At 41.9% G+C, this 25201-nt stretch overlaps 1 protein-coding gene across 1 annotated transcript in view; it reads right to left on the bottom strand.

The window, feature by feature from the left end:
* Nucleotides 1-10834: 10834 nt before the first annotated feature.
* PAN3 (poly(A) specific ribonuclease subunit PAN3) overlaps nucleotides 10835-25201 on the bottom strand; it is a 2193201-nt gene continuing 2178834 nt past the window's right edge. The window contains exon 18 of the mRNA XM_044073269.1: nucleotides 10835-13685. Coding sequence (XP_043929204.1) covers nucleotides 13545-13685 — 141 coding nt within the window. The 3' untranslated portion in view covers nucleotides 10835-13544. The remainder of the gene's footprint in view (nucleotides 13686-25201) is intronic.

Below are 25201 nucleotides of genomic sequence, written 5' to 3' on the forward strand. Positions count from 1 at the left end.
CAGCACCTGCCACAGATCTGAGCAAAAGCCCTGGTGTGTGTATTTTTACAGGTAGGTGCTAAATCCTGCCAGCTTCCAGCAATAGGGGTTTGCATGGGAGCTAGAAGTCAGATGACCAGAAACGATGTAATTCTGCAAGCTATTCCAGAAGTGATATTTTACATATTATTTTGAGAAGTTTCTTAGTGAGACAGAGCATTCTGTATTGGGCCTAACAACAAGGACCATTCACCACATCATCTGCCTTGTTCTATTAAGTAAGCAGTGAATAAGTAACTATCTTAGATTCAGTTAAGAATATAGTGAAGCTTAGTTTATATATATTGTTTTTATATGTCTGAGCCTGTCCTTCAATGTTATTTTAAATATTTCCTGTGATTTGAACGCTAACGTCACTGTGAATATATACTTAGTATTGTCTTGTTCTTTTATTATTATTAAATATATTTAAACCTTTCACTGTGGCTGATCTTTGTAGAGATATTTAAGTTGTGAGAGCATTTGGACGGACTGTGTTCCATGTGTGCTGTTAAGGGAATTGTGCTTGATTGTGTTTGATGCAGAGAGCTGCATCTGGGGATACTGTGTGTATACCTGTGATCCTTCCAGTGAACGCATCCCCCACACTGGTGCCAGTGGTGAAGATTGAGACTCCTTGATTACTGGCCCAGAGGTGGGGCATCACAGTCAGTATGAAACATCCTGTTATTAGACCTTCTCCTTAAACTATACAACCACTACCTCTCTTATGGTTACATATTAGAAGCCTAGATAGCATCTATAACTGTTATCTTCCATAAGGGAGGTCCTACCTGGCATATACAGACTTATTAGCCTCACTATCATTTGTAAGGTAATGGAAAGTATCATTACAAAACTCAAACACAGAGGGAAACTACAACACCTAGTATGATGTGGCATTGTATAAGACAGATCATGTCTTATCAAATCTAGATGACTGAAAGTTAGAGAACTAGATGAGAGTAACTCCATGCACACAGCTCGCTTGATTTAGCTATGGCTTTTGATACTACACTCCACTCTGCCATCAACAAGAAACCAGTTAAATTTAATATAAATCACTATGTAACCTGCTAGACTGCAACCGGATCCTGATAGCTACTGCTCTATTAGGGTTGATGGCACGCTATCGTCCAAGAGCCATCACCAGTGATGTACCCAAGGGCTGTGGTTTTGGGACTACTTTATTTGACATACACTTCTATGTCAAATCTCGAGTTAAAGGCTCTGCCTGACCAGATTCATTGATGATTGCAAGCTTGCAGCCATAACCAACTCTTGTAAAGATAAACATTCTCCAAGAGGGCCTAACTCAGACAAACTTGTATCAAGATTATGGCCTAAAATTGAATGTTTAAAAATGAAGCATCATAAGTTTGGGAAATAGGATTTAGTGCACATCTACCACATGAACAATACCCACCTAAAACAGGTATAGTTACTGCAGACATAGACACCTTCATGCTTAATGAACTCTCCCTTTGATCACCACATAGCTACAGTTAGGAAAGCCTTCTTACTCAATTGATGAAATTTTTTCTCAGTCAAAAGAGGGCATCATTCTCTTCTACTAATCCATCAAGCCCTTCAGTATGTACCTGTCTAAATACCTACACCAACTTGAAGCCCCCCCCTTGAAGTTTTTTGCCAAATAGACTCTTATATAAATTAGTTCACTGTGATGCACATAGCATTTAAAAACCCTCTCTTTTCTGATGACTCCTACATTGTGATCTGTTCTGGCCTACAAAGCTGTAAATGATCCAGTACTGCTTGATCTACTAAATATCTGCAACATTTGTAGTAAAATAAATCCAAATTCAAGAGACCTAAATCTCCACTGCAACATAAATGAGATTTGTTGATGTGATAGATGTATCTTGCAAAGAATTCCCCACCTCTGGGGTGGAAAAAAAAACAAGAAGTTATGTACTCACCATAACGTTCGATGTATGTAGTCCATCTCGCCTCACATTCTTACCTGTGGGTTCGGAGCTGAACCTCGGCTCCGACTCGGCCATACTCTAGCCAAGAAGGTATCCCATGCTGCACTGCTCCCTTTCCCCAGATCTTGTTTGCTGCGAGCTAATCATTCACTCCTCCACATACAACATACAGAGAAGGAAGAACACACTAACCAGAAAGGAATTTGAAACCATACCTAACCTCTAAGTCCTCTAGGATGGGGGAAGGAGGGGGGGTAAGTAAGAATGTGAGGCGAGATGGACTACATACATCGAACGTTATGGTGAGTAAATAAATTCTTGATGTTATGTAGTCCAATCTCGCCTACATTCTTACCCGTGGGACAGCATCCCCAGCACCTGAATCCTGGGAGGCTCAGTGGAAAATACTCCTGAGCACTGTGGAACAAAAGGAAGACCTGCCTCTTGACACCAAATCCAACTCGTAGTGAGTAACAAAGGTGTGAGGAGATGTCCATGTAGCCGCAGCACAAATATCAAAAATAGACAACCTGGCCTGAAAAGCTGTAGAAGTAGACACAGATCCGGTAGAATGAGCCTTCACTCTAAATGGTAAATCCTTGCCACCTGAAGCATAAATGAATGAAATACAACTGGAAATCCATCTGGACAAAGTGACTTTGGAAACAGGACACCCAATCCTGTTTTCTGAAAATGAGACAAACAACTGATCCGATTTTCTGAGATCCTTCGTTCTATGCAAATAGAATCGTAATTGTCTCCGCACATCCAGCTGATGAAATCTAAATTCTGCCTTGTTCGAGAACTCTGGAAAGAATATAGGTAGTTAAATAGATTGGTTTAGATTACTGACGGAAGCCACTTTCGGTAGGAAGGAAGGGTTAGGTCTGAGAGAAACCCTGTCCTTATGAAAAATCAAGTAAGGTGGTCTAACTGATAAGTCTTGAAGCTCAGAGACACATCTGGCTGAAGTGATGGCTACTAAAAAGATTGTCTTCCAAGTCAAATATTTTAAATCACAAGTGGCTGCAGACTCGAAGGGGGGTGAAGTGAGATATTGTAGAAAAAATAAACAAAAAGAGCACCAAACCAATTGAAAAGTCACAGAACAGAAGAGCAGTGAAAAAGCACCAAGCAGCAAATATTGTAGAACAAAAGTCCCAAGACATAACTGGTTCACAAACTGGAGGATGAAGCAGCATAGCGCCCTTCACGAATGCCTTACAAAGTTTGTGTGCCATGAGACTAGGCTAATTAGCGACGTGGAAATAGCCGCCAACTGGACTTTAATAGTTGCAGCTGCTGATCCTTGGTTGAAAAGCATGGAGAGGAACTCCAGGACTGATGTAATTGGAGTTATATAAGGATCAATTTGTCTTGCATGTGCCCAGATGGAAAATCTCTTCCATTTGCTGGAATAGATTTTTCTGGTGGAAGGCTTATGGGAAGAAGACGGAATATGAACCACTTCCGGTGAAAAATGATGAAGCCTGACTAATGATGGAAGTGGAGGAGCCAGGCTGTCAGCCGGAGGGTCTGAAGAGAGGGATGGAGCTGCCCTGACAAATGAGTCAGCAAATCTGGTTGAGGGTCCAGAATCCAGGGGGTGTCCACTAGGTAAGGATGGAGGAAAGGGAACCAAATATGATGAGGCCAGTGTGGAGCAAACAATCATTTTGCTTCCCAAAGATTGTGCTTTCTGAATAACCTTTGTCAGCAAAGGAACAGGAGGGAAGGCATACAGTAGACCGGAGGGCCAATCGTGAACTAGAGCGTCCCTGGGTGATTCCCCCTGAGGGGGGATAAGGGTGAAGTAGCTGCTGCATTTGGTATTGAGGGGGCTGGCAAATAGGTTATAGCAAGGCTGACCCCCACCTGCAGAAATCTGCTCTGCAACCTGATTGTTCAGGGACCACTCGTGAGGCAACAGAATCGCTCTGTTCAACCTGTCGGCAATCACATTGGACTTCCCCGGAATGTGCGTTGCTAGATGAAAACGTTGGGAAGCCACTGCTTACTGCCACACTCGCATGGCCTCTCTGCAAAGGGGATATGACTTGGTTCCTCCCTGTTTGTTTAGATACCATACCGCCGACATATTGTCTTTGTGGATCGCAATTGTCCCGAGAGGAAGAAAGCTCTGAAGTGCTTGCAATGCTAGTAGCACTGCTCTCATCTCCAGGACATTGATATGCAGATGCAACTCGTGTTCCCGCCACGTGCCTTGGACTGTCCTGCCTAGACAATGCTCCCCCCACCCTATCTGGGAGGTGTCCATGGTCATTGTGGCAACCGGAGGGGAAGGAACGAAGGGTTTTCTCGCATTGAGGTTGCTGGTGTGAAGCCACCAATGTAAATCCTGCTTGCACTTGTCTGTGATTATTATGAGATGAGAAAGAGGAAGATGTTGCAGAGACCACTGGGCAAAGAGTAGCCATTGAAAGAGCCTCATGTGTAGCCTCTCCAAAGGAACCAGTATAAATGTAGCAGCCATCGTGCCCAACAATTTGAGGATCAATATTGCCTTCACTCTTCTTAAAGGGAGTAACGCGTACACCTGCTGTTGTAAACTTTGAATCCTTTCTCTTGGTAAGAACGCCCTCATGAGCATGGTGTCTAACTCAGCGCCTATAAAGATGACATGCTGAGAGGGCAACAAGGTAGACTTTTCCCAATTTAGAGTTATGCCTAACTGTTGACACAGATTGATTGTGGCGTCCCTGGTTTGTAGGAATAGATGCCTGGTGGTGGCAGAAAGGAGCCAGTCGTCCAGGTACGGAAACACTTGGAATCCCTGACGTCTCAAGTGAGCCGTTACCACTGCCATGCATTTAGTGAACACCCTGGGGGCTGTGGTGAGACCAAAGGGCAGGGCGCGAAATTGAAAATGACTGGCTCCCAGCCGGAAGCGTAAATGACTTCTGGATGCCCTGTCCATCTTTATATGGTAGTAAGCATCCTTGAGGTCGATGGAGCACATCCACACTTCTTTTCCCAACAATGGGAGAATAGACTGCAACGTGACCATTCGGAACATGGACTTCTTTACATGGGTGTTCAATCTGCTGAGATCCAAAATGAGTCTCAGGTTCCCTGTTCTTTTCGGCACCAAAAAGAATCTAGAGTAAGTCCCTAATTTGATCTGGTCTGAGGGGACAGACTGGATGGCTCCTTTTTCTAGCGGCTTTAAAACCTCTGAAGCTGCGGAATACCTTTGATTGGGTGGAACATCTGGGATTTTTCTGATCGGGGGGGGGAGCTGATGAGAAGGGAATGCGATATCCTCCGGAAATTATTTTTAATACCCATTGGTCCCGAGTTATACTTTGCCAGGCCTTTGGGTATAGTGAAATGCGACCCCAGACTGGCTCCAGAAATGCACAGTTGGGCCTCCCATCAGGAGCGCTGGTACGGAGAACCACGATAGGAACCGTGGTCTCCCTGGTTACGCGGGCCTCCTCTGCCCCAAGGGCGGCATCTACCAGAATTACCACCCCCTCCCCTGCCTCTGGAGGGAGACTCACCTTGGGCGTCATGAAAAAATCTCTGCGATTTTTTGAACCACATCTTCTCACCCCTCTGGATCTTGGGATAAGGCCTAGAGGGTAGGGAAAATGTACTCCCATAGCAGACAGAGTTTTTCCTTCTTGCTCGAACCTAGTGAGAGTGTCCTTCACCTTGGTTCCGAATAAGGAGGAACCATCAAACAGGGAGTTGGTGAACGGAGACTTGAAGTCCTCCGTGAAATTACAGAGGCGCATCCAGGAGTGTCTCCTAAGAGCAACTCCCGAACTCACTGCCCTACCTGCTCCTTGGCTGCATAAGAGATCAGCCTCATGGAGGCGTTTGCAATAGAGTTGAGGGTAGACATCTGAACGTTGACCTTCTGAGCCACCACATCAGAAACGTTACCCTGTAGAGTGTCTCTACAGATCTCTTTCAGATCTCTTTGGAGCCATGTAAAATGAGATAAGTAATTCAGTGACCACAGTGTAAAGGCCGCTGAAGAAAACATATGCTTGCCGTACCGGTCCATGGTCCTAGACTCCTTGTTAGGAGGATGGACGGTAGACGAAGTCTCAGCCAGTTCCTTCTTGGTGACTACTGCCACCACCATGGCAGCTACAGGAACTCCCTTGGATAGAAACTCTTTGTCAGAGGGGGTGGACAAGAATTTGTTGGGTCTCCTGGGGACTGGTTCCACAGAGTCAGGGGTTTCCCACACCCTTCGACAAACCACATCTAAAAGCTCGTCAAAGGGTGGAGACACCCAGGAGGTGGAGAGCTGAGCCCCAAAGGCCTTCAGGAACACAGACTCCTCCTCGGAGGGAGCTTTGGAGGGCCAGTCACCCCTCTGCTTCAAAATTTCCAGGATGTCAGAGAAAGAGACATCCTCAGAGGATGACTTGGGGGACCCCCTCCGATTCCTCGAGTTTGGTGTCTGACATGAGGGACTCATCTTGGGAGTCAATGTGCTTCCTCTTGCACATTCTTTTTCTGGGTGGCTCCTCAGGCAAAAACACTGAGGGGCCCTCAGAAATAAGGGGACCACTCATGGGGGGGTATCCTGAGGCCTTGGGTCTCCACTGTCGAAAGATAGAGGGCGATCACAGACCCGCACCGGAGCTGGAGGGGACAGTGTCAGCGCCAAATGATGTCGCTGAGGACCTGGCCAGTGCACTCTGCATGGCCTCGAAAGCTGGTCCTCCTGGCTCCAAAGATCGACCAGCTGTGGAAGACCTCGGAGCAGAAGGGACAAGGTCCGAAGCCGATGCAGGGATCAGGCTTCCCCGAGCCGAAGCACCGAGAGGGAGGCTAGGAGCCGAAAAGTGACCCGAGGCCTCCCCCTCGGGTCCGACCGAGGAACCCTGAGTCCTGGACCCCATGAACAGAGCCGACGGGGTCAGAGCTGAAGCCGGAGCCAATAAGCCAGGATGGGCCATCGGAGCTAACCTAGGGACATCTGACGGCACCGACCACTCCGGCTCCGAAAGCTAAGATTCGATCGGAAGTATCATCGCTGGTTGGGTGACAGGCTCCGGAGCCGACTGGGCTGGAGCCGAAAACAATTTTGCCAGAACACATGACTGGAGAATTCTCTGCACCACTCTATCTACATCCACATCTGAAAGAGTCCTGGAGGACCTAGAAGATAAGGAGGGAGATCTAGACCTCCTCTCCGAAGGAGACCTACGTGGAGGAGAGACCGGCCTAAACTTTGGAGACTGGCTCCGAACTAGCACCTCCGTAATCAGCTCCGAGGGACTCTGAGCCGAAGCAGATTCGGTCAATATACTAACTTCCTGTGGCTCTGAGGACAGTGGAACCGAGGATGCCACAGAATATTACACTACTTTCTACTGAGGCTCCGAGGATACAGATGGAGCTGGAGAACGCCTTTTTGCCTTAGAAGTTTTAGCCTTTGAGGGAGAGGACTTAAAGCTAGAAGCCCTTCCCAAATCCTCCTCGAAAGAGGGTTTCAAAAGTCCTTTCAAAATTAGTTTGTTCTTCCTCTCCTGAAGAACACGAGGGCTAAATGCACGGCAAAAAGAACAAGATTCCTGGAGGTGAATAGCCCCCAGACAGTAAACAGACAGAGCTGTCCATTAGTGATGGACATCTTACAACCACATTTAGAACACTTCTTAAAGCCCGAGGGCTTATGCTCTTTCGTATCCTTAGACATGATGAAAGAAAAACCAACAGTTAATAACAGTAATCCGCTGATATACATAAAGCACGGGAACTAAGCAAAAACCACAACAGACAAAAACACCAGACCTCTAACTTAGTCACAACAGGAAAACACAAGGAAAGACTACGTCCTCTAATTTAAATGGTCCTAGCCCGAAGGATAGGTACCTACTAACTAACAAAAAACACTGAAGGGGTGGAGGACTAGGTCCTCTAACTGAAACGGGCCTAGCCCGTAGGGGAAACAGCGGGACACCACAAAAGACAATAATACTAGAAACAACAATTTTTTTACCAAGTACACAGACACAACACACACCTATGAAAATAGCTTTTTGTTTTTGAAGCAAAAACTGTCAATAAAGACAAAAAAGGTACTTAGCCACAGCCAAGAGTGAGACCACATCCGAGCTACACAAGCGGCAAACAAGATCTGGAGAAAGGGAGCAGTTTAGCATGGGATACCTTCTTAGCCCAGCCAATTGAAAGACTTCGTGCTAGAGTATGGCCGAGTCGGAGCAGAGGTTCAGCACCGAACCCACGGGTAAGAATGTAGGCGAGATTGGACTACATAACATCTCATGTTTTCTATAAAACAAATATCCCTATCTTCAAATCTAACAGAAAAATTGACGAGAAACCACAAATTTAACCCAGGCATAGCCACCTATCTCTCATAAAGGACGTGACTAATGAGTGTACCAGAGGGACTGCTGTTGGTAGGCTTTAAAAACCTTAACTGGTTTATAGACTGGCAGCAACAAATGAACCTCAGAACAGGCTAAAGGACAAGGTTTCAGCCACTGCCCAAGATACTTATTTTATTTCCATCTAAGAAATACAGACTGCAACTGACATTATACTCCAGTCTTGATTCTGGCAACAGTAATTTCATGCACTTGCAAGGTGTCAGAGTACTGCAATGTCCAATAACTTTGAATTATGGATGGGGACCAGATGTCTTTGCAGTGCATGCAGAAAGGGTGGCAGGACGTCTGACTGGTGCCTCATTCCAGTCATACAACTCCAGTCCTACATAATCTGCACTGACTGCCTGTCACTGTCATCTGTTTCCTAAAAACTCTTGACCCTTAACTACCACATCTTTTGTGACCCAGATCCTGCTTACTGGAATTGCTGAGAAAGGCTGTTGGCCATTTGAACAGCCAACCTGGAAAACATCTTGTATCGTCTCTTTTGACAAATTCTGGTCATATGAAATCAGTTAGTTGCCTTCCCCAATTCAGGCAAGCAGTTCCAAAACATTCTTCAGATGATCTCTGAAATACCACACAACAGATGCAATCTTAACTCACTTTTGTCTGTTTTATCTACATTAAATAACTTTTAAAGATCTCTTTTTTAAAAACTGCTGTCAACATTACTGTTTGAAATTTATTATTTTAACATTAGTGTGCAGAATTAGTTTTATCTGTACAATGCCTAGCTTTTAGGAATTCAAATATTTTAATAAACTCTCTTGACCCAGCACCTTAAAACCTCTATGGAACTGACACTGTTGCTAATTTCTCATGCTCTTTGCTTATTAGTTTCTTAACTTGGGCTCTTCTATATTCCCAAGCCTTTTTTTATTTTAGGGGATGCTTTTTCCTGACAAAACTTTGCAGGACCTCCTCTGTACTACCATAAATGACATGTTTGGCCAAAGCTACTGCTTTTTTGTACTTGAAAGCAGCTTTTAGATTCTGGGCCTTCTATTGCGTGGCTTCTTAAAAAAAAAAAAAAAAAAAAAAAAAAAAAAAAAGGAAGCAGTACTCCTAAGTGGTGAAGTCATGGTTTGCTCCCATATAAAGATAGTCTCTGAAAATGAATATTTTGTTGCAGTATCTGATTTCCTTAAGCATACCTGGGATTTTTTTTCCTGAGGATGTAATGCACCTTGAAACAAGATGATCCAAATACGTACAAATTAACATATCACATACAATGAACAAAACACCCAAATCTTGAGACTATAGAAAATAAAGACTTCTAAATGGTTACATCTTGCCCTGGAAGAAGCAGACTGACAGATACAACTATGACCAATCATTTTGCCAGGCAAAGAGTGAAGACGGTGCTGTTGTTGCTGTCTCATAGCTTATGGACAACACTAGCCTGGAAGTCAGATCAGAAGACAGCAACCTGTGACTAATTCCCACAGATAAAAAAATTAAACTTGACAGAGACTCCTACGATGAACATGTCCAGTCAAGCTTGACAGCAGGTAGGACAAGACAAGCTTTAAAAAAAATAAAATAAAAAAAGGAAATCAAGAGCCTGAAATCCAAACAAAAAGAAATAAATTTATAAAAAATGTTACTATTAAAAAAAAATGAAATAAGCATCTCATCTGTGTCTGAGCTCAACTGATACTGTCTCGCTTTGACATCCTGTCATTTGCATGCAAAATATATGCATGACTGCGTCACTAAGGTCACTGATTGATAAAGTGACAAATGCATGAGCACAAAACATGTATTATAAAAATAAAGAAAAGATTCCAAACACAAAAGACTTAAAGAGAAAACACACCGGCATAAGAAACGATAAAAACACTGAAATAGAAATAAATAGCAATACTATGGATGGAAGGGGTCATGTCCCCCTGCACCTCCTTCCATAAATTTAAGATCATACCAAGTGAATTATGTAGTTCTTGACAAAAAGCAGTTATAGCTTGCCCCCAAGACTATCATGTTTCTGTACTTTGTAGGCTTTTCGTTTCTGATACTGTGTATTTCAGAGATGTATTTCACATGCAAACCAGACAAGAGGAATATACCAAACTTGTCAAATTAGTCACTTCAAGTACAACTGTTGAGACCTGATAAGTTTTTTCTGAGGTCTCACCACAAAAATGCATCATTACTTGATTGCAAGAAAAGTTTATAGCGCAAGTAACAAAAGGTATTGTCTTTTACTGGCATGTTACAAGGGTGTAACAACTTTTTAATGGAAGTCAAGAGTTAGGGTTGAAATACTAATGTCGGTGGTCACGACAGACCAAAAGGCATTTTCAAAAATGATCAGGCTGCAATACCTCAGTATGACAGACTTTTATAAAGAAATCAGAATGTGAACAATAACTGTCACAAAATGTGATCAATGACAACAGTGATAATACAAACACATACTACAAAACTAGAAAGTAACGCACAGCGAGGCAAATGTATTTATGGTATTCTTTATTAAAATACTGCTGTACACAAAAAATTGAAACCGGAGTTGCAGACATCCAACAAAAACTGGGTCAAGACATTAGATTTTAAGAGAAAATTATGCTTTGGATGAAGTCTGCTACAAGTTTTGTACTTCTGAAACAAGGGCAAGGCAAAGAGAAACATACCCAAATATATCCAAAAGAAAATATTTACAGAAGTGGTTAAAGCAGATGCAAAATCACAATGTGGCAAAAAAGATCAAACATGATTTTTTTTAGGATGTGACTAGTTTAACCACCTAAACTAGTTTTGTCTTAATCCTCCTGCATTGTTTCTTAACAAGCACCTACTTCAAAATGGTTGCAACTCTTGTGTGACAACCTGGTTTAACACAATTAGGAGCAATGTTTTAAAAACAGAGAACTAGAACTGTGTTCTTTGGAATTAACATTGTTACTTGTGAGCCTTATTTAAAAAAGGTCTGACTTAAAATATGCCATCTTAACATAAATACAATGCACATATCAATTATCAGTGGAAGCAATACATTACCAGGCTATACATGTTGCTCAAACCTGAGGTAACCAGGGCTGAAACAAATTTCTGATAATCTGAACAAATTGTACAACTTTATTATATTGTTTTTGCTATATTAGGAATGCCACAGCAGGCAGCATGATGACCTATAAAGAGAAGGAATTGAAGCCATATTTTACCTCTGCCCTTGCTTCTTTTTTCACAAAATATTGGTCCACAAATTCCCAGAGGTGTCAACCCCAAAACAATTACAGAGACAATCTTATTTTATAGTCCTGTCAAAGAAAAGAACTGAGTTAACCTGACCTGCTTAAATTAAGCAGATCTTATTTTTGTAGAATACCAAGTACTTCTTTTGTATAAAAGAATTACAATATGATTTGTCAAAAACATACAAAAGACAGCTGCACTTTCCCCAATTAAATGACCTAGGGATAAAAATCTTTAATCTGCATGTTCACTGTTCAAAGTCTTTGTTTGTCAATGTTAAAAAATAAAAGAACTGTGACAACTGCTGCTGATCTCTGAAGACTGATCAGGTTGTTTCTGTAAAAGTCTGAAACACAGTAATGTTCTGGCCTTTAATCTCAACAACTGATGCTACTAAGCAAGAAGGCTCCATTACACCTGAAATGTTGCAAACATTTCCTTGTCCTCAGGACCAACAGTACAAGTGTTCTTATACTTTAAAGTTTATAAAAACTGGACTGAAGAAAAATACTAAAAAACAGTCTAAAAGTGAGAAGGCTAGGGCAGTAACCACCATCAACATCAGTAGCATCAGTTGTAAGTGCTTAAAGATAGTCCATCCTGAACTTTACTCCATACATCTTCACAGTCATATGGTAAAGCACCCTCAGTTGTTGAAATACGCAGTGCTGGGGATAAAAAATATTAAATAGTCTCTACTCAGTTTTTCATGTTTTTGAGTAGCTATATGTTTGGCAGTCTTCACTAATGAGTTTCAGGTCCAAATCCCGCTCAGTTGCAAATTCATGGATGCTGTAATCTGGTGACATAATGTGCATAAATTAAAACTTAAATGGGAAATACCAGACTTCTGAGGCAAAGACCTCCTTAAAGTAAACAGGACTACAAAAATGTAAATAGGAGTAAGCAATGACTGAAAAGGCCCAGCAGTTCATTACCCTTCCAAAGTGAAGTTCCACAAGTATACACCACCCAGGTGACTGCTGTGTACTTTGAAGTTTCTTAACAGTGTCTCTGTGTCTGTATCCAGTGTAAAGTACCCTAATAAAGCTGCTGTTCAAAGAATAGAACTTTATACAAAAACTGTAAATAACCAAATGTAATACACCCCTGAATCTTCAGGCATTCAACTCAATTTCTTAAAAAATTAAATTCATATAAAAAGGTTGCATAAATGTAAATGCATCTGTCTAGCAGGAATACTTACATACTTTATAACAAATGACATAAAAAGGCGCTGGTTCTTGAAGTAACCAAATACAACTTTTTGGAGGGCCATCTTAATCATTTTGCCATGTTGTGTCAATGCAGTTTGTCAGATTTTTAGAAAACAATGACTTGAAATAAATATGTTTGTATGCAGATTTAATTTGCATAACCCTAAACTTACTTTTTTATTCTTTTTCATTTACTATAAATAGGTCTTCTGACTTATCTTCAAACGGCTGTGCTTGGTAATATAAGTCTGTGCCCAGTACAATTCTGGGTACAAGTTTAAAGACAGCGTATTCCATGGAATTAACTGGTCCTCAGCTGCTCAGTATGCAAGTTATACAAAAGCAAACAGTCAGCCAAAATTTTGGATGAAATGCCAAAGAGCATGTTCTTGGAAAGACAAAAATATCTTCCCTTACATATGAGAAGTGATGTGGTAAAAACATCAGATATCAGCAAAGTCCCAGAAACGTAAAAGTAGTGCATATACAAGTGGAAAAATAAACGCAGGAACATCATGCACCTGACGCTGCTCCTTTTGTCTTTACAGATAGAAAGCCTCCAGTGCCAGTTGCAGTTCTAATTATGTGGTAACATTCTTTATTCAAGTAAGTGTTCCTAACTGAAGTGCAAAGCAGCAGGTTGCTCATCTCGTTTTGTTTTCCAAAAACACGATGAGATGATACAGATGATCCAGCTGTAGTGCAATTTGCTCTGTTTACTTCCCAAGCCATATCATGTGCGATTTCAGCAAATACTACAACTGACCATTTGCTGCTGCAAGAAGTTCCTGAAAGGCATTCTCAAAACAGCGTTTTAGGTCACTATAAGTTACCACAAGAATGCTCTTCTCATCTCTGGAGATTAGACTTATTTTTTCTGGTACGCCGGCATCCAGCTGTAACAAGAAGCAAAATAATTACTGCATAGCGTAATTGTAAATACACAATTCAAATGTGCTGTTACAAACAGATCGTCTGTGAAGCAAATTTCTACACCTTTACTGATCACTTCATAAATCATGTCACTGTAAAAAATAGCTTCATAAGTACCATATCAATAGTAAAAATTACATCAAATAAAGCACAGCTGAGGTTATTAAATATAACTATAAATGTTGAAGTAGTAAGATGACTACTGTAAGACATTTACAGAATCACAGGGATTAGATGCAAAAAGTACAGTTGTGTACACTTACCATAAATGTAGATGTTCGCGTGTTTTCACTGTTGCAGTCATCACATTTGGGTTATCTGCCTGCAGATAGCCCTCAGTCAGCCTGAATACCAGAGTCTTGGGATTTCTGCATCGGATGCTGTCGCTTCTTCCATGACGTCAGGTTGTCAGGAGTATAAAACATGCAGCCGATGCCATTACATCAGTTTTTCTTGCCCCAGATGTCAGGATCCCCCAAAATAAAAAGCAATTACATGGTATGGAGCACCCCCAGCAAAAAGCAAATACCAATGATATAAAATATTGCAAACAAAAAAGATAGGTAGAAGTAAAGTAAAGTCGGGGGGCTGGAGGGAGGGAGGGTAACCAGGACTGCAGCAGTGAATACACTCGAACATCTACATTTATGATAAGTTTACACAACTGTACTAGGTTCTTCGTGTTTCACTGTTGCAGTCATCACATTTGGGTTGATTCCCAAAGCTGAGGATGGGTGGAGGTAGTTAAGAATTATTAGGGCTGGCAATCAGGCCCTGTAAGACTGCTGTGGCAAATCCAGCTCTGGATTTAGAAAAGATAGGTAAGTGGTAATGCTTGGTGAAAGTGTGTACAGGGCTCCAGATTGCAGCTTCCAGGATGTCCCTGGTAGGGACTCCCCTGTGAAATGCTGTACAGGTTGATGTAGCCCTAGTGGAATGTGTTCTGATCCCCTGTGGGGTAGGATTCCCATGGTGTTTGTAGCAGAAATGGATGCAGTGTGCTATAAATTTAGAAATGGTTTGCTTTGAAATGGCCTTGCCCTCTGCCCCTGCAGCAAAGCTGACTAGCAGCTGGTCAGATTTTCTGAGAGGCTTAGTCCCAATCCAGACAGAACCTAAGCTGCCTGTGCACGTCCAGGGAGTGCAAGATCCTTTCCCCTTTATAATGAGGATTAGGGAAAAAAGTTGGCAAATGAATGGATTGGTTTAAAGCCACACTAGATACCATCTTGGTAATAAATAATGGGTTAGTCCTGAAGGAAACCCTGTCCACATGGAAGATAATGAAGGGTTCCATGGCCATAAGGGCCTGCAATTCAGACAGTCTTCTTGCTGAAATGATGGCTAGAAGTAAAGCTGTTTTCCATGAGAGGAATTTTAACTCTGCTGTAGCAGCAGGTTCAAAGGGCGGAAGCATGAGCTTTTCCAATACAAAGTTAAAGTCCCAGGCTGGAGTGGGAGCTCTCCTGGGGGGGGGGGGGGTTCCTCTCAGGAGCTGTTTGACTACAGGATGAAAGAAGAGGGGTGGCTCAGTATTATAATGAGCTGAGATGGCAGAGTCATGAATCTTAATTGAAGAGAAGGACAGGCCTTTGTGGAGCATTTCTGTTAAGTAATCTAATATATGAGGTAAGCTGGGCACAGTTGTGTCCATTCCCTGAGACTGGTTCCAGGAACAGTATCTTTTCCAATTTTCCGAATAGGATTTTCTAGTACTAGGTCTTCTTGCCTCAAGAATGACATCCAGCACCTACTTACTGAGGGTTGCTGGTGATGAGTTCAGGGGATAAGCCAGGCTGCTAGGTTCAGGGTCTGTATCTGAGGATGCAAAATCTGGCCCTCCTGCTGGGACAGCAGGGAAGGGGTCTGAGGCATGTGCCATGGTGGCACGACTGCACAAAAGGGGGTACTAGCACTGGTGTGGCCAGTCTGGTGCAATCAGGATTGTCCTTGGCTTGCCCTGTTTGATCTTTAGTAGAAGCTTCAAGAGGAAGGGCAGAGAGAGAAAGGCATAGATTGAGAGGCTTTCCCAGGTAAAGGACAGGGCATCCACTTTCCAAGCTTGGCTGTGGGGAGTTCTGGTGCAATATTTGCTCAATTGATAGTTCTGAGAGGAAGCAAAGAGGTTCACCTCTGGTCCCCCCCCCCCCCACCTGTTCCTCAAAAGCTTGAATATTTGGGTTCAAGTTTCCACTTGTGTGGGTCCATGAGATTTCTGCTTAAGTCGTCTGCCAGTGAATTTAGTTTGCCTGGCAGGAATTCAGCTTGCAGGTGCACTTGGTTGCTCAAGGCTGTGTTCCACAGAGCCATGGCTAATCTGCAGCGTGGGTAGGAATGGGTTCCCCCCTGCTTGTTTATGTATCACATAACTGTGGTGTTATCTGTCTTTACCAAATGTTGTCCTGGAAGAATAAGGCCTTTGAAGACTGTCAGAGCATTCTGTACATCTAACATTTCTTTATGATTGATATGCAGGTGCATTTGCTTTGGGCTCCATTTTCCTTGAATGAATTGTCCTGCCATGTGAGCCCCCCATGCATAGTCTGATGCGTCTGTTGTTAGGGCTTGGGCCGCAGAAGGTTGAGTGAAAGGGAGTCCCATGTTGTGGTAGCAGGCCTCTGCCCATCAAAGGAACTCTGTCCTTAGGCAAGGAATGATAGGAATTATTGTTTCCAGGTCCTGAGAATTTTAACACCAGAGACTTTTTAAGTACAGTTGAAGCTTCCTCATATGCAGTCTTGCATATGGAATTAGTAGAATGCAAGAGGCCATGAACCCTAGGGCTTGCAGTATTTTTCTTGCAGATAGCTGGGTTTTGGTGGCCAGTAGACTGAAGTAGTTTGTCAAATAAATTTGTTTTTCTGGAGTGAGGAATGCCATCTGGGAAGTTGTGTTCAAGCTTGCTCCCAGGAATACAATCTGTTGGCTGGGCACCAGATGTGATTTCTTTTCATTGATGGTGTACCGCAGTGAAGTTAGAAGTCTCTTTACAAATGTCAGGTGCTATAGTAGCAATTCCTGACTGTCCGCCTGAATCACGCAATCGTCCAAGTATGGGTAAATTTGAATTCTTCTCTGCCTGCAATATGCCATGGCTGGAGCTAGGCATTTTGTGAATACCCTGGGCACAGTAGACAAGCCAAAGGGAAGTGCAGAGAACTGATAGTGCATAGAGCCTGCTCTGAAACGTAGGTATTTCCTGCAAGATTCCCTTATGGGGATTGTGCAGATAAGCTTCTTTTAAGTCTATGGTTGCTAGCCAGGATTCCTTGGCTAGCATAGGAAGCAGCTGTTGGAGAGTAAGCATTTTGAATTTTAGAACCACCAGAAAGGTGCTGAGAATAGACAGATTCAGGATAGGATGCCAAGAGTTTTCTTTTCTGGATACCAGAAACAGTCTGGAATAAAAGACTTGTCCCCTTTGTTCTGCTGGGAAAGGCTGAATAGCTTTGATACGGAGAAGAGAAAGTACTTGCTTTTGAGCCTCTGCCCACTGGTTTGGGGGGAGGTCTGGCCATCCGCTTGAGGTTGGGAGTGAGTAGAAGTGGAATCTGTATCCCTGGGAAACAATGTTTCAGACTCATCTGTCCTGGGTAATGTACTCCCAGTTTTTGGCATGCAGGGCAAGTTTCCTTCCTAAAGGTGCAAGTACTTGGGCAAGGCTTGGAAGAGTTGAGGATAAGTCATTGTGAGATTTTACCATAGGATGGCGGCTTACTACTCCCAGTTTTGGATGTGGGAGCACTCCATTGCTTAGATCTGTGCATACCCTGAGACTGTAGTCTTGGTGGCCTGCTGCCCCTGGGTTTGGACTGAGAAGGTCTGGAAGGGACGGGAAAAGACCAGTGTTTAGAAGGTCAATGCCTACTGAATCTAGGTGGCTGTACTTGTAAGAAATCTCTAACAGTTTGCATAGATTTAGCTTTTTCCTCCATCTTTTTGAGGACGACTTCTGCTTTATTGCCAAATAGACGCTCTTGGTTTAAGGGTGCATCTAGTAATTTTGCTTTGACATGGTCTGGCAAGGTTTGTTCCTTAAGCCAAGCATGCCTTCTAAGAACAGACCCAGTGTCAGCAGCCCTGCAAGATGCTTCTAAGGCATCAAAACCACATTGCAAAGTATGTTTACCAACTTGGTTAGCAGAATGCATTAACTCTGTAAATATTTATGTTCTGCACAATCAGGAATCAACATCATTTTCTGTTTAATTAGTTCCATAATATGCTGCTGATACTTTAACATATGAAACTGGCAATTTAAAGCCCTGATGGCAAGAGCAGCAGAGGTGTATACCTTCTTACCCCATCTGTCTAAAGCCCTAGAATCCCTGTCCGAAGGGGTAGGATTTTTGGTCGTTGTAACCTTAATGCCTTTAGGTCCCTGGGAAATGGTCTCTGGATCTGCAGCAGGATTCTTAGAGAGGAATTTGTAGGAGTCAAGTACTATACAGTACCTGTAAGGTTTCCTGGGAGCTGGAGGCAAAGTATCAGGGGTAAGGCTGGATTCCAAGAAGACATCATCTACAATTTCCAGAACAGGAGGGATAGCTAGAGGTCTGTGCTGAGGCAAGTTTAAAAATTCCCTGAGTCTCTTTTTGGACTGAGAGTAGTCCTGGCTCTCCCAGAGGAAATGCTCTCTAAGGGTATGCAGGGTTTCACCAAAAGAAAAATCTTCTGGTGGGGAAGCAGAGGGAATGGAATCCTCTGCATCAGAATCCTCATAAGTAGATAAGGGTATGTCCAGGTAATCAGAAGGGTCAGAGTTATTAGACTATCAGACTCCAGGATCTGAAGAATCAAAAGGAAAATCAGTTCTTGGTCTTTTTGAGGGGGGAAGGTTGACTTCCCCTAATTAAAGTAATAAGGTCTTCAGCCATTCTAAGCATTTGTTTTTGTGGCATGTGGGCCTGAGAATGTGCTTTGGTCGTCGGTTGCCTAGGTGTAGTGCGAACTCTAGACCTGAGAAATTCAGTATTTTTGGTTTGAAACAAAGTCATCAGTTTAATATGAAATTCGGAAGGCCTGAATACACCCTCAGAAGCCGGTGCCTGCACAGCGGCTCTGGACCCATCCAATGTAGAGACATCTGCAGGTTCCATAGTCGAAGCAGCATCTCGTGATATACCAGACTCCGAATGGGTCTCAGTAGAGACCTGCGAATCTGCAGAAGTGGTTATCATGGGCTGCAAAAGCACCTCACTGAGTACCGGCGGACTAGCGACTATCTTAATAATAGTGTCGTTGGCAGTTTTGGACCTATGCCATCTGTTTCTGTCTTTATCCTTACGTTTTTTCGGAAGATCGGTAGTTGGACAGCTTATCGAAGCCATTTCGGAATATAGAGATCGAAAGCGAAAGAATTTAGTGACAAAAATAGCCTGACAACGAACAGTTTGGGCATTGAACAAGACAAAACCGACAGCGAGACACATCGTGGTCTGGGCCTAAACAGGTGACGCAGTAAGAATGAAAATCTCTGTGAGGTATTTGCTTTCCACAGGCAAGACAATTATTAAATTTTTCTGGCATCGGTTAGAATAAGAAAAAAGGATACTTCAGGTCTGAAACTCGAAAAATGAAAATTTCAGAAGATGACAGACCAGTACCTGCGAACTGCTTCTGCTTCGGGCACCGCACGGCAAGAAAGACTGATGTAATGGCGTCAGCTGCATGTTTTATACCCCTGATGACCTGACGTTATGGAAGAAGCGACGGCATCCGAAGCAGAAATCCCAGGACACTGGTATTCAAGCCGACTGAGGGTTTCCCACATAACCCAAATGTAATGACTGCAACAGGGAAACACGAAGAACATCAAAAGTCAGTCTTCTAGTTAGAGATGGGGAACACTAAGATATCCCTAAGGGGCATGAGATTACCTTCCACATTAGGAATATATCAGCTGGAAACTGAGTCATAGAGGGAAATGGAACCCAAAGTACCTCCTGTTCAGTTTTGGTGCTTCAACCAAGGTAGAAGAACGTAACAAATATTTTTTTTAAACAAGAAACACCTTAATTAAAATCATGTATGACAGTGGCAACCATACATTTCTATAAATTAAAACAAACCACATTGACATAATTTAGTTACAAACATTACACATCACAAACTATACTGACATACATGATGTATAATGTTTGCAAATAAAATTATCTATCCAGTCATTGTCATTCAAACATTACATAAGCTCATTCAAATCCTGCCTTCTTTTACACCTCATTCCTCCTCTGCATGTACTGTTCCCACAGTTCCATGTCTTTCTATGTAATTTGCTCCTACCCTTTTCTAAAGATCCCAATTCCAGTTGTTTTATCTCTGTTACTATATTCACTACTTCTAGCAAGGCTGGTTTAGACTTTGATTTTCATTTTCTAGCAACTGCTTTTTTTTGGCAGCAACCATAATTAAGACTCATCAAAGGCCTTATGTCTAGGCAATTCTGATTCTGTATCATAGCTCAAAAAATCATTTCGTTAGTTACACCAATTTGCTCACCCAGTATTTCTGACAGAGCATTATGTGGGATATCTTTAAAGTCTGCCAACTCATTACACTCCCAGAAAATATGCTCCCAATTACCTCTTATCCATCATACCTCCAACATTTGCTGTCTACCTGAGGAAAAATTGTTTGGGACTTACTTGGGGTATAAAAATACCTGTGTAAGCACTTCCAAGCAAAGATCCTAAATTGTCTACACCTTGTTGCATATTTTGGAGACCTGCAATTATTCCCCATTCTTTATTTGTGAATTGGTTATCCAATCTCTCTTCCCAATCCATTCTAACCTCCTCTGATCGATTCTTATAGTTGTCATGCAATATTTTGCACGTTCTACTAATTATTCCTTTTTTAACAGCAGTTTCTGTTCTAGATTCTACTAAAAACTCAGTGCTGGTTTTTCGCTTAGGATCCCTCTAGGTCTTTCATTTTGTCTATACTATATCAATCCTTGATACTTTCCCTCTCTAATTATTTGCTCCCAATACCTTGGTTCTTCTGCCAGTTTTCTCCAATAACTTCTAGCCCTCTCTCATCTAGTGCCTGTATCCTAACTGCAGTCATTCCTATCAGCAGAATCTCCTTTCACCATTCCCATGTTGGCTTAGTTCTTAGAATACTTTCTGCTACTTTACGAATATAATATTCTGGATGGTTATTGTTATTCTCCTTAAGGATCTGCATTCAAAATCCCAGTCTCTCCTTGTTTCTTGAGCTCCGCCCCCCCCCTTATCATCATGATCCCTTTCCACTTTGAATTATACTTTTCTGCTTGTACTATGTATAGGAGCCTAAACTGTGTAGCTCTGATGTACTCCATCAAATCGAGTAATCCAAAAACATCTTGCTCAATTGGAAGAATCAGCTTATACCACCTGACTCTTGCCATCTTTCCCTCCCAGAGAAAATCCTTCAGCTCTTTATTAATTGCTAGCCACAACTTCTCCTCTGTTTGATAAAAATATGCCTGACCTGTGTATAAAACTAAGGGGACTAAAGCAGTTTAACTGCTTATATCCACATAACACAGCATACAATATCTCTGTTTTTGTATTATCTTTTGTTTAGTCTCTTCCCACATATCCTTAGCTGCCACACCAGAATCGTTTTTAATCCATACTCTTATCATATCCCCATAAATGTGGATATTGCTGAACCAATTTGTGTGTGGGTGCATAATTTACAGCTACTGCCTTTGTTTTAGCTTCATGGATGTATCCATAAAAGATTTGAAATGGCCTCAAAATGTTCCACAACACTGAAATGTCCTTTTCTGGTTTTATCAGTTATGAAATATCATCATCTTCAAATATAGTGCCACCTTTTCTTGACTACCATACCAAATTACATCCTTTAATTTCGGAGTCTCTTATTTTCTTTGCCAATGGTTCTAAACATACTGCAAACAACAGACAGGAAAGAGGACGCCCATGCTTGGTTCCTCTGCTCAAACAGAAATTATCTGAGAGGAAATCCCCCACTTTTATTTTTGCCTTTGTTCCCTCATATATTCTCCTAATCAACCTTAGAATTTTATCTGGGAATGCAAATGCTTCCATTGCCCTTCTCAGACTCCCAGCTTAATCTGTCAAATGCTTTCTCTGCCTCAAGACCCACCACCAACAGTGGTACTGTCTTTCATTCAGCCTCCCTCCGGATCATTAATGTTCTGTTAATGGTTTTCATTTCTGGCATCACCTTTACTGTTCATTTAGCCATTATATGTAAACACTTTATAATCATTGTTTAAGATTAAAGCAGCCTGTATTGAATCTAGATCTGATAGGTCTTTACCCTCTTAAGGTATTACAGCCACCACTGCTTTCTTCCAGGATGCAGTTAAAGAAAACCTTCCAGGTCTTCATCAGTTTTTTCTCCTCCTAGCTTTCAAACTTCCACAGGAATACCATCTAATCCCGAGGACCTTCCTGTAGCTTGGTTACACATCACCATTTTTATCTAGTCTCTTCCTATCCTGTTAGTAACTGAACCTCATCTATCTCTAACCTTAGCATATTTAATTCTTCCACAAACATTTCCATTTGTATATTTTCTTGATTTCCATATTTCTATGCTTTATACAGACTTTCATAAAATTTTCAAAATATTTCTAGTACCTGTACAGGATCTCTTACCTTCCTTGTTATATGCTCCCTAAGCGTGCCGACAACCCTTTCTATTTTTGTTGCCTGAGTAATTGTGCTACAAGTTTTTATGCTCTGGACTTATCAAAAAAACAGTTGCTTAACAACAATCTTTAAAAACTCATGCATATTATCAATGTAATCTTTAATTTTCTGTTTAGTATTTTACTATTGCTCCTCTTTTTGTTCTGCGAGATTCCCCTATCTGTAATACTTTAACATTTATCAGTCCCTCTGAATAATTCTTGCTACGTCTTCTTAACCATCTCTTTCCTTTATTACCACCCTATTTTTAAATTCTACTTTAATTTTATCCCACTCTCTAGCTATATTTTCAGAATAAATTTCTATCTTCTCTAACAACTCCCAAATTATTTCCACTACCCATTCCTTAAATTCCTCTGTTTTCAACAGATAGGTGGGAAACTGCCAGTGTCTCAATTTTATTTAATTATCCTGCATTTTTACTTTGGTTATTACTGGTGAGTGATCTGAGTTCAGTTCAGAGTAATGGTGAGTGTGGAAGAGAGGTGAAGAAGAAAGTCCAGGCAGGATGGATTTGGTGGAGAAGAGTGTCAGGAGTGATTTGTGACAGACCAGTACCAGTAAGAGTGAAAGGGAAGTCCTACAAGAGAGTAGTGAGACCAGCTATGTTGTATGGGTTGGAGACAGTGGCACTGACAAAAAGGCAGGAGTCAGAGCTGGACGTGGCAGAGTTAAAGATGTTAAGATTTGCACTGGGTGTGATGAGGGTGGACAGGATTAGGAATAAGTATATTAGCCCAGGTTGGAAGGTTTGGAGACAAAGCCAGAGTATATTGGGAAAAAGATGCTAAGGATGAAGCTGCCAGGTAAGAGGAAAAGAGGGAGGCCTAAGATAAGATTTATGGATGTGGTGAGAGAGGACATGCAGGTGGTTGGTGTGACAGAGCAAGTTGCAGAGGACAGGAAGAAATGGAAACAGGTGATCTGCTGTGGCGACCCCTAACGGGAGCAGCTGAAAGAAGACGACGACTGGTGAGTGATCTGAAATAGTTATTGGATGTGTAACAAAACTTTCAATTAAATGCACATGTTTCTGTGAAATATGAGTTCTGTCTATCCTAGCCCAGTTTTTATATAGTGGGGAATAATATGTAAATTCACTCATAATTCCTACTACTGAACTGACATCCTCCATGCCAAATATTAATGTAACAAATATTCTTGCTCTTAAGATTAATGTCACCATCAAAACTTGATACCAAAAAGAATGGAATCATGCTAAGTAACCCATCACTGTCAAAACCAACACACATCTCAACTATGTACAGTATAAAGAGTGCATCCAAAATCTGGGTAGTATCGAGTAAATAAAATATGGAACCCCGCCTACAAAATGACCCTAATACATAAACATTACAATTATGATGAGTAGCCTCCCGTAGCTAAATTATGTTCACCACAAAGATAATTACTGCAAGTCATTCACAAATGGAATGGGACATTACCAAGCAGTGCTGGGTTTGAGGCAGGATGTGGCTGGAATTAAGGACATCAGCAAAGAAGCTACAAAAAAGTGCACTACTGTTGGACAAGGTATCTATTTAGTAATAGTAAGAAAGGCATGTGTATGGAAGTACTGTGGTAGTTTCACTGACACACTGGGCAGAAACATTCAAGATGACTGCACTGAGAGCTGTTTCCCTAGCAGAATGTGCCCAGACTTGCTCAGTCAGGGGGTCTGCCATGCCTTCTGTAGCAGAAGGTGACAATCTGCCAGGCACTTGGACACGTCTTCCCTAGTCACCAGGTGATGCTGTTTGTCAGCCATGAAAGAAACAAGTATACAATTTGTCTGAAATCCTTAGTCCTGTTGGCTTAAGCCCTCATTTGTCTACACATATCAATAATGTGCATACTGCTCATCATCTTATTGTCTAACGTTGTGGTAATGTGCATACCGCCCATCATCTTATTCTCTAACTTTGTGGTAATGTGCATACCGCCATCATCGTATTCTCTAACTTTGTGGTACATACTGCCATCATCGTATTCTCTAACTTTGGGGTAATGTGCATACCGCCCATCATCTTATTCTCTAACTTTGTGGTAATGTGCATACCACTTATCATCTTATTCTCTAACTTTGGGGTAATGTGCATACTGTTCATCATCTTATTCTCTAACTTTGGGGTAATGTGCATACCGCTTATCATCTTATTCTCTAACTTTGGGGTAATGTGCATACCGCCCATCATCTTATTCTCTAACTTTGTGGTAATGTGCATACCGCTTATCATCTTATTCTCTAACTTTGGGGTAATGTGCATACCGCCCATCATCTTATTCTCTAACTTTGTGGTAATGTGCATACCGCCCCATCATCTTATTCTCTAACTTTGTGGTAATGTGCATACTGCCATCATCGTATTCTCTAACTTTGTGGTAATGTGCATACCACCCATCATCGTATTCTCTAACTTTGTGGTAATGTGCATACATCCCATCATCGTATTCTCTAACTTTGTGGTAATGTGCATACATCCCATCATCGTATTCTCTAACTTTGGGGTAATGTGCATACCGCCCATCATCATATTCTCTAACTTTGGGGTAATGTGCATACCGCCCATCATCTTATTCTCTAACTTTGGGGTAATGTGCATACCGCCCATCATCATATTCTCTAACTTTGGGGTAATGTGCATACCGCCATCATCGTATTCTCTAACTTTGTGGTAATGTGCATACCAACCATCATCGTATTCTCTAACTTTGTGGTAATGTGCATACCACCCATCATCGTATTCTCTAACTTTGTGGTAATGTGCATACTGTTCATCATTTTA

This window comes from Protopterus annectens, chromosome 5.part1, assembly GCF_019279795.1.
Source record: "Protopterus annectens isolate FY-2018-M chromosome 5.part1, PAN1.0, whole genome shotgun sequence".
Taxonomy (NCBI): Eukaryota; Metazoa; Chordata; order Ceratodontiformes; family Protopteridae; genus Protopterus; species Protopterus annectens.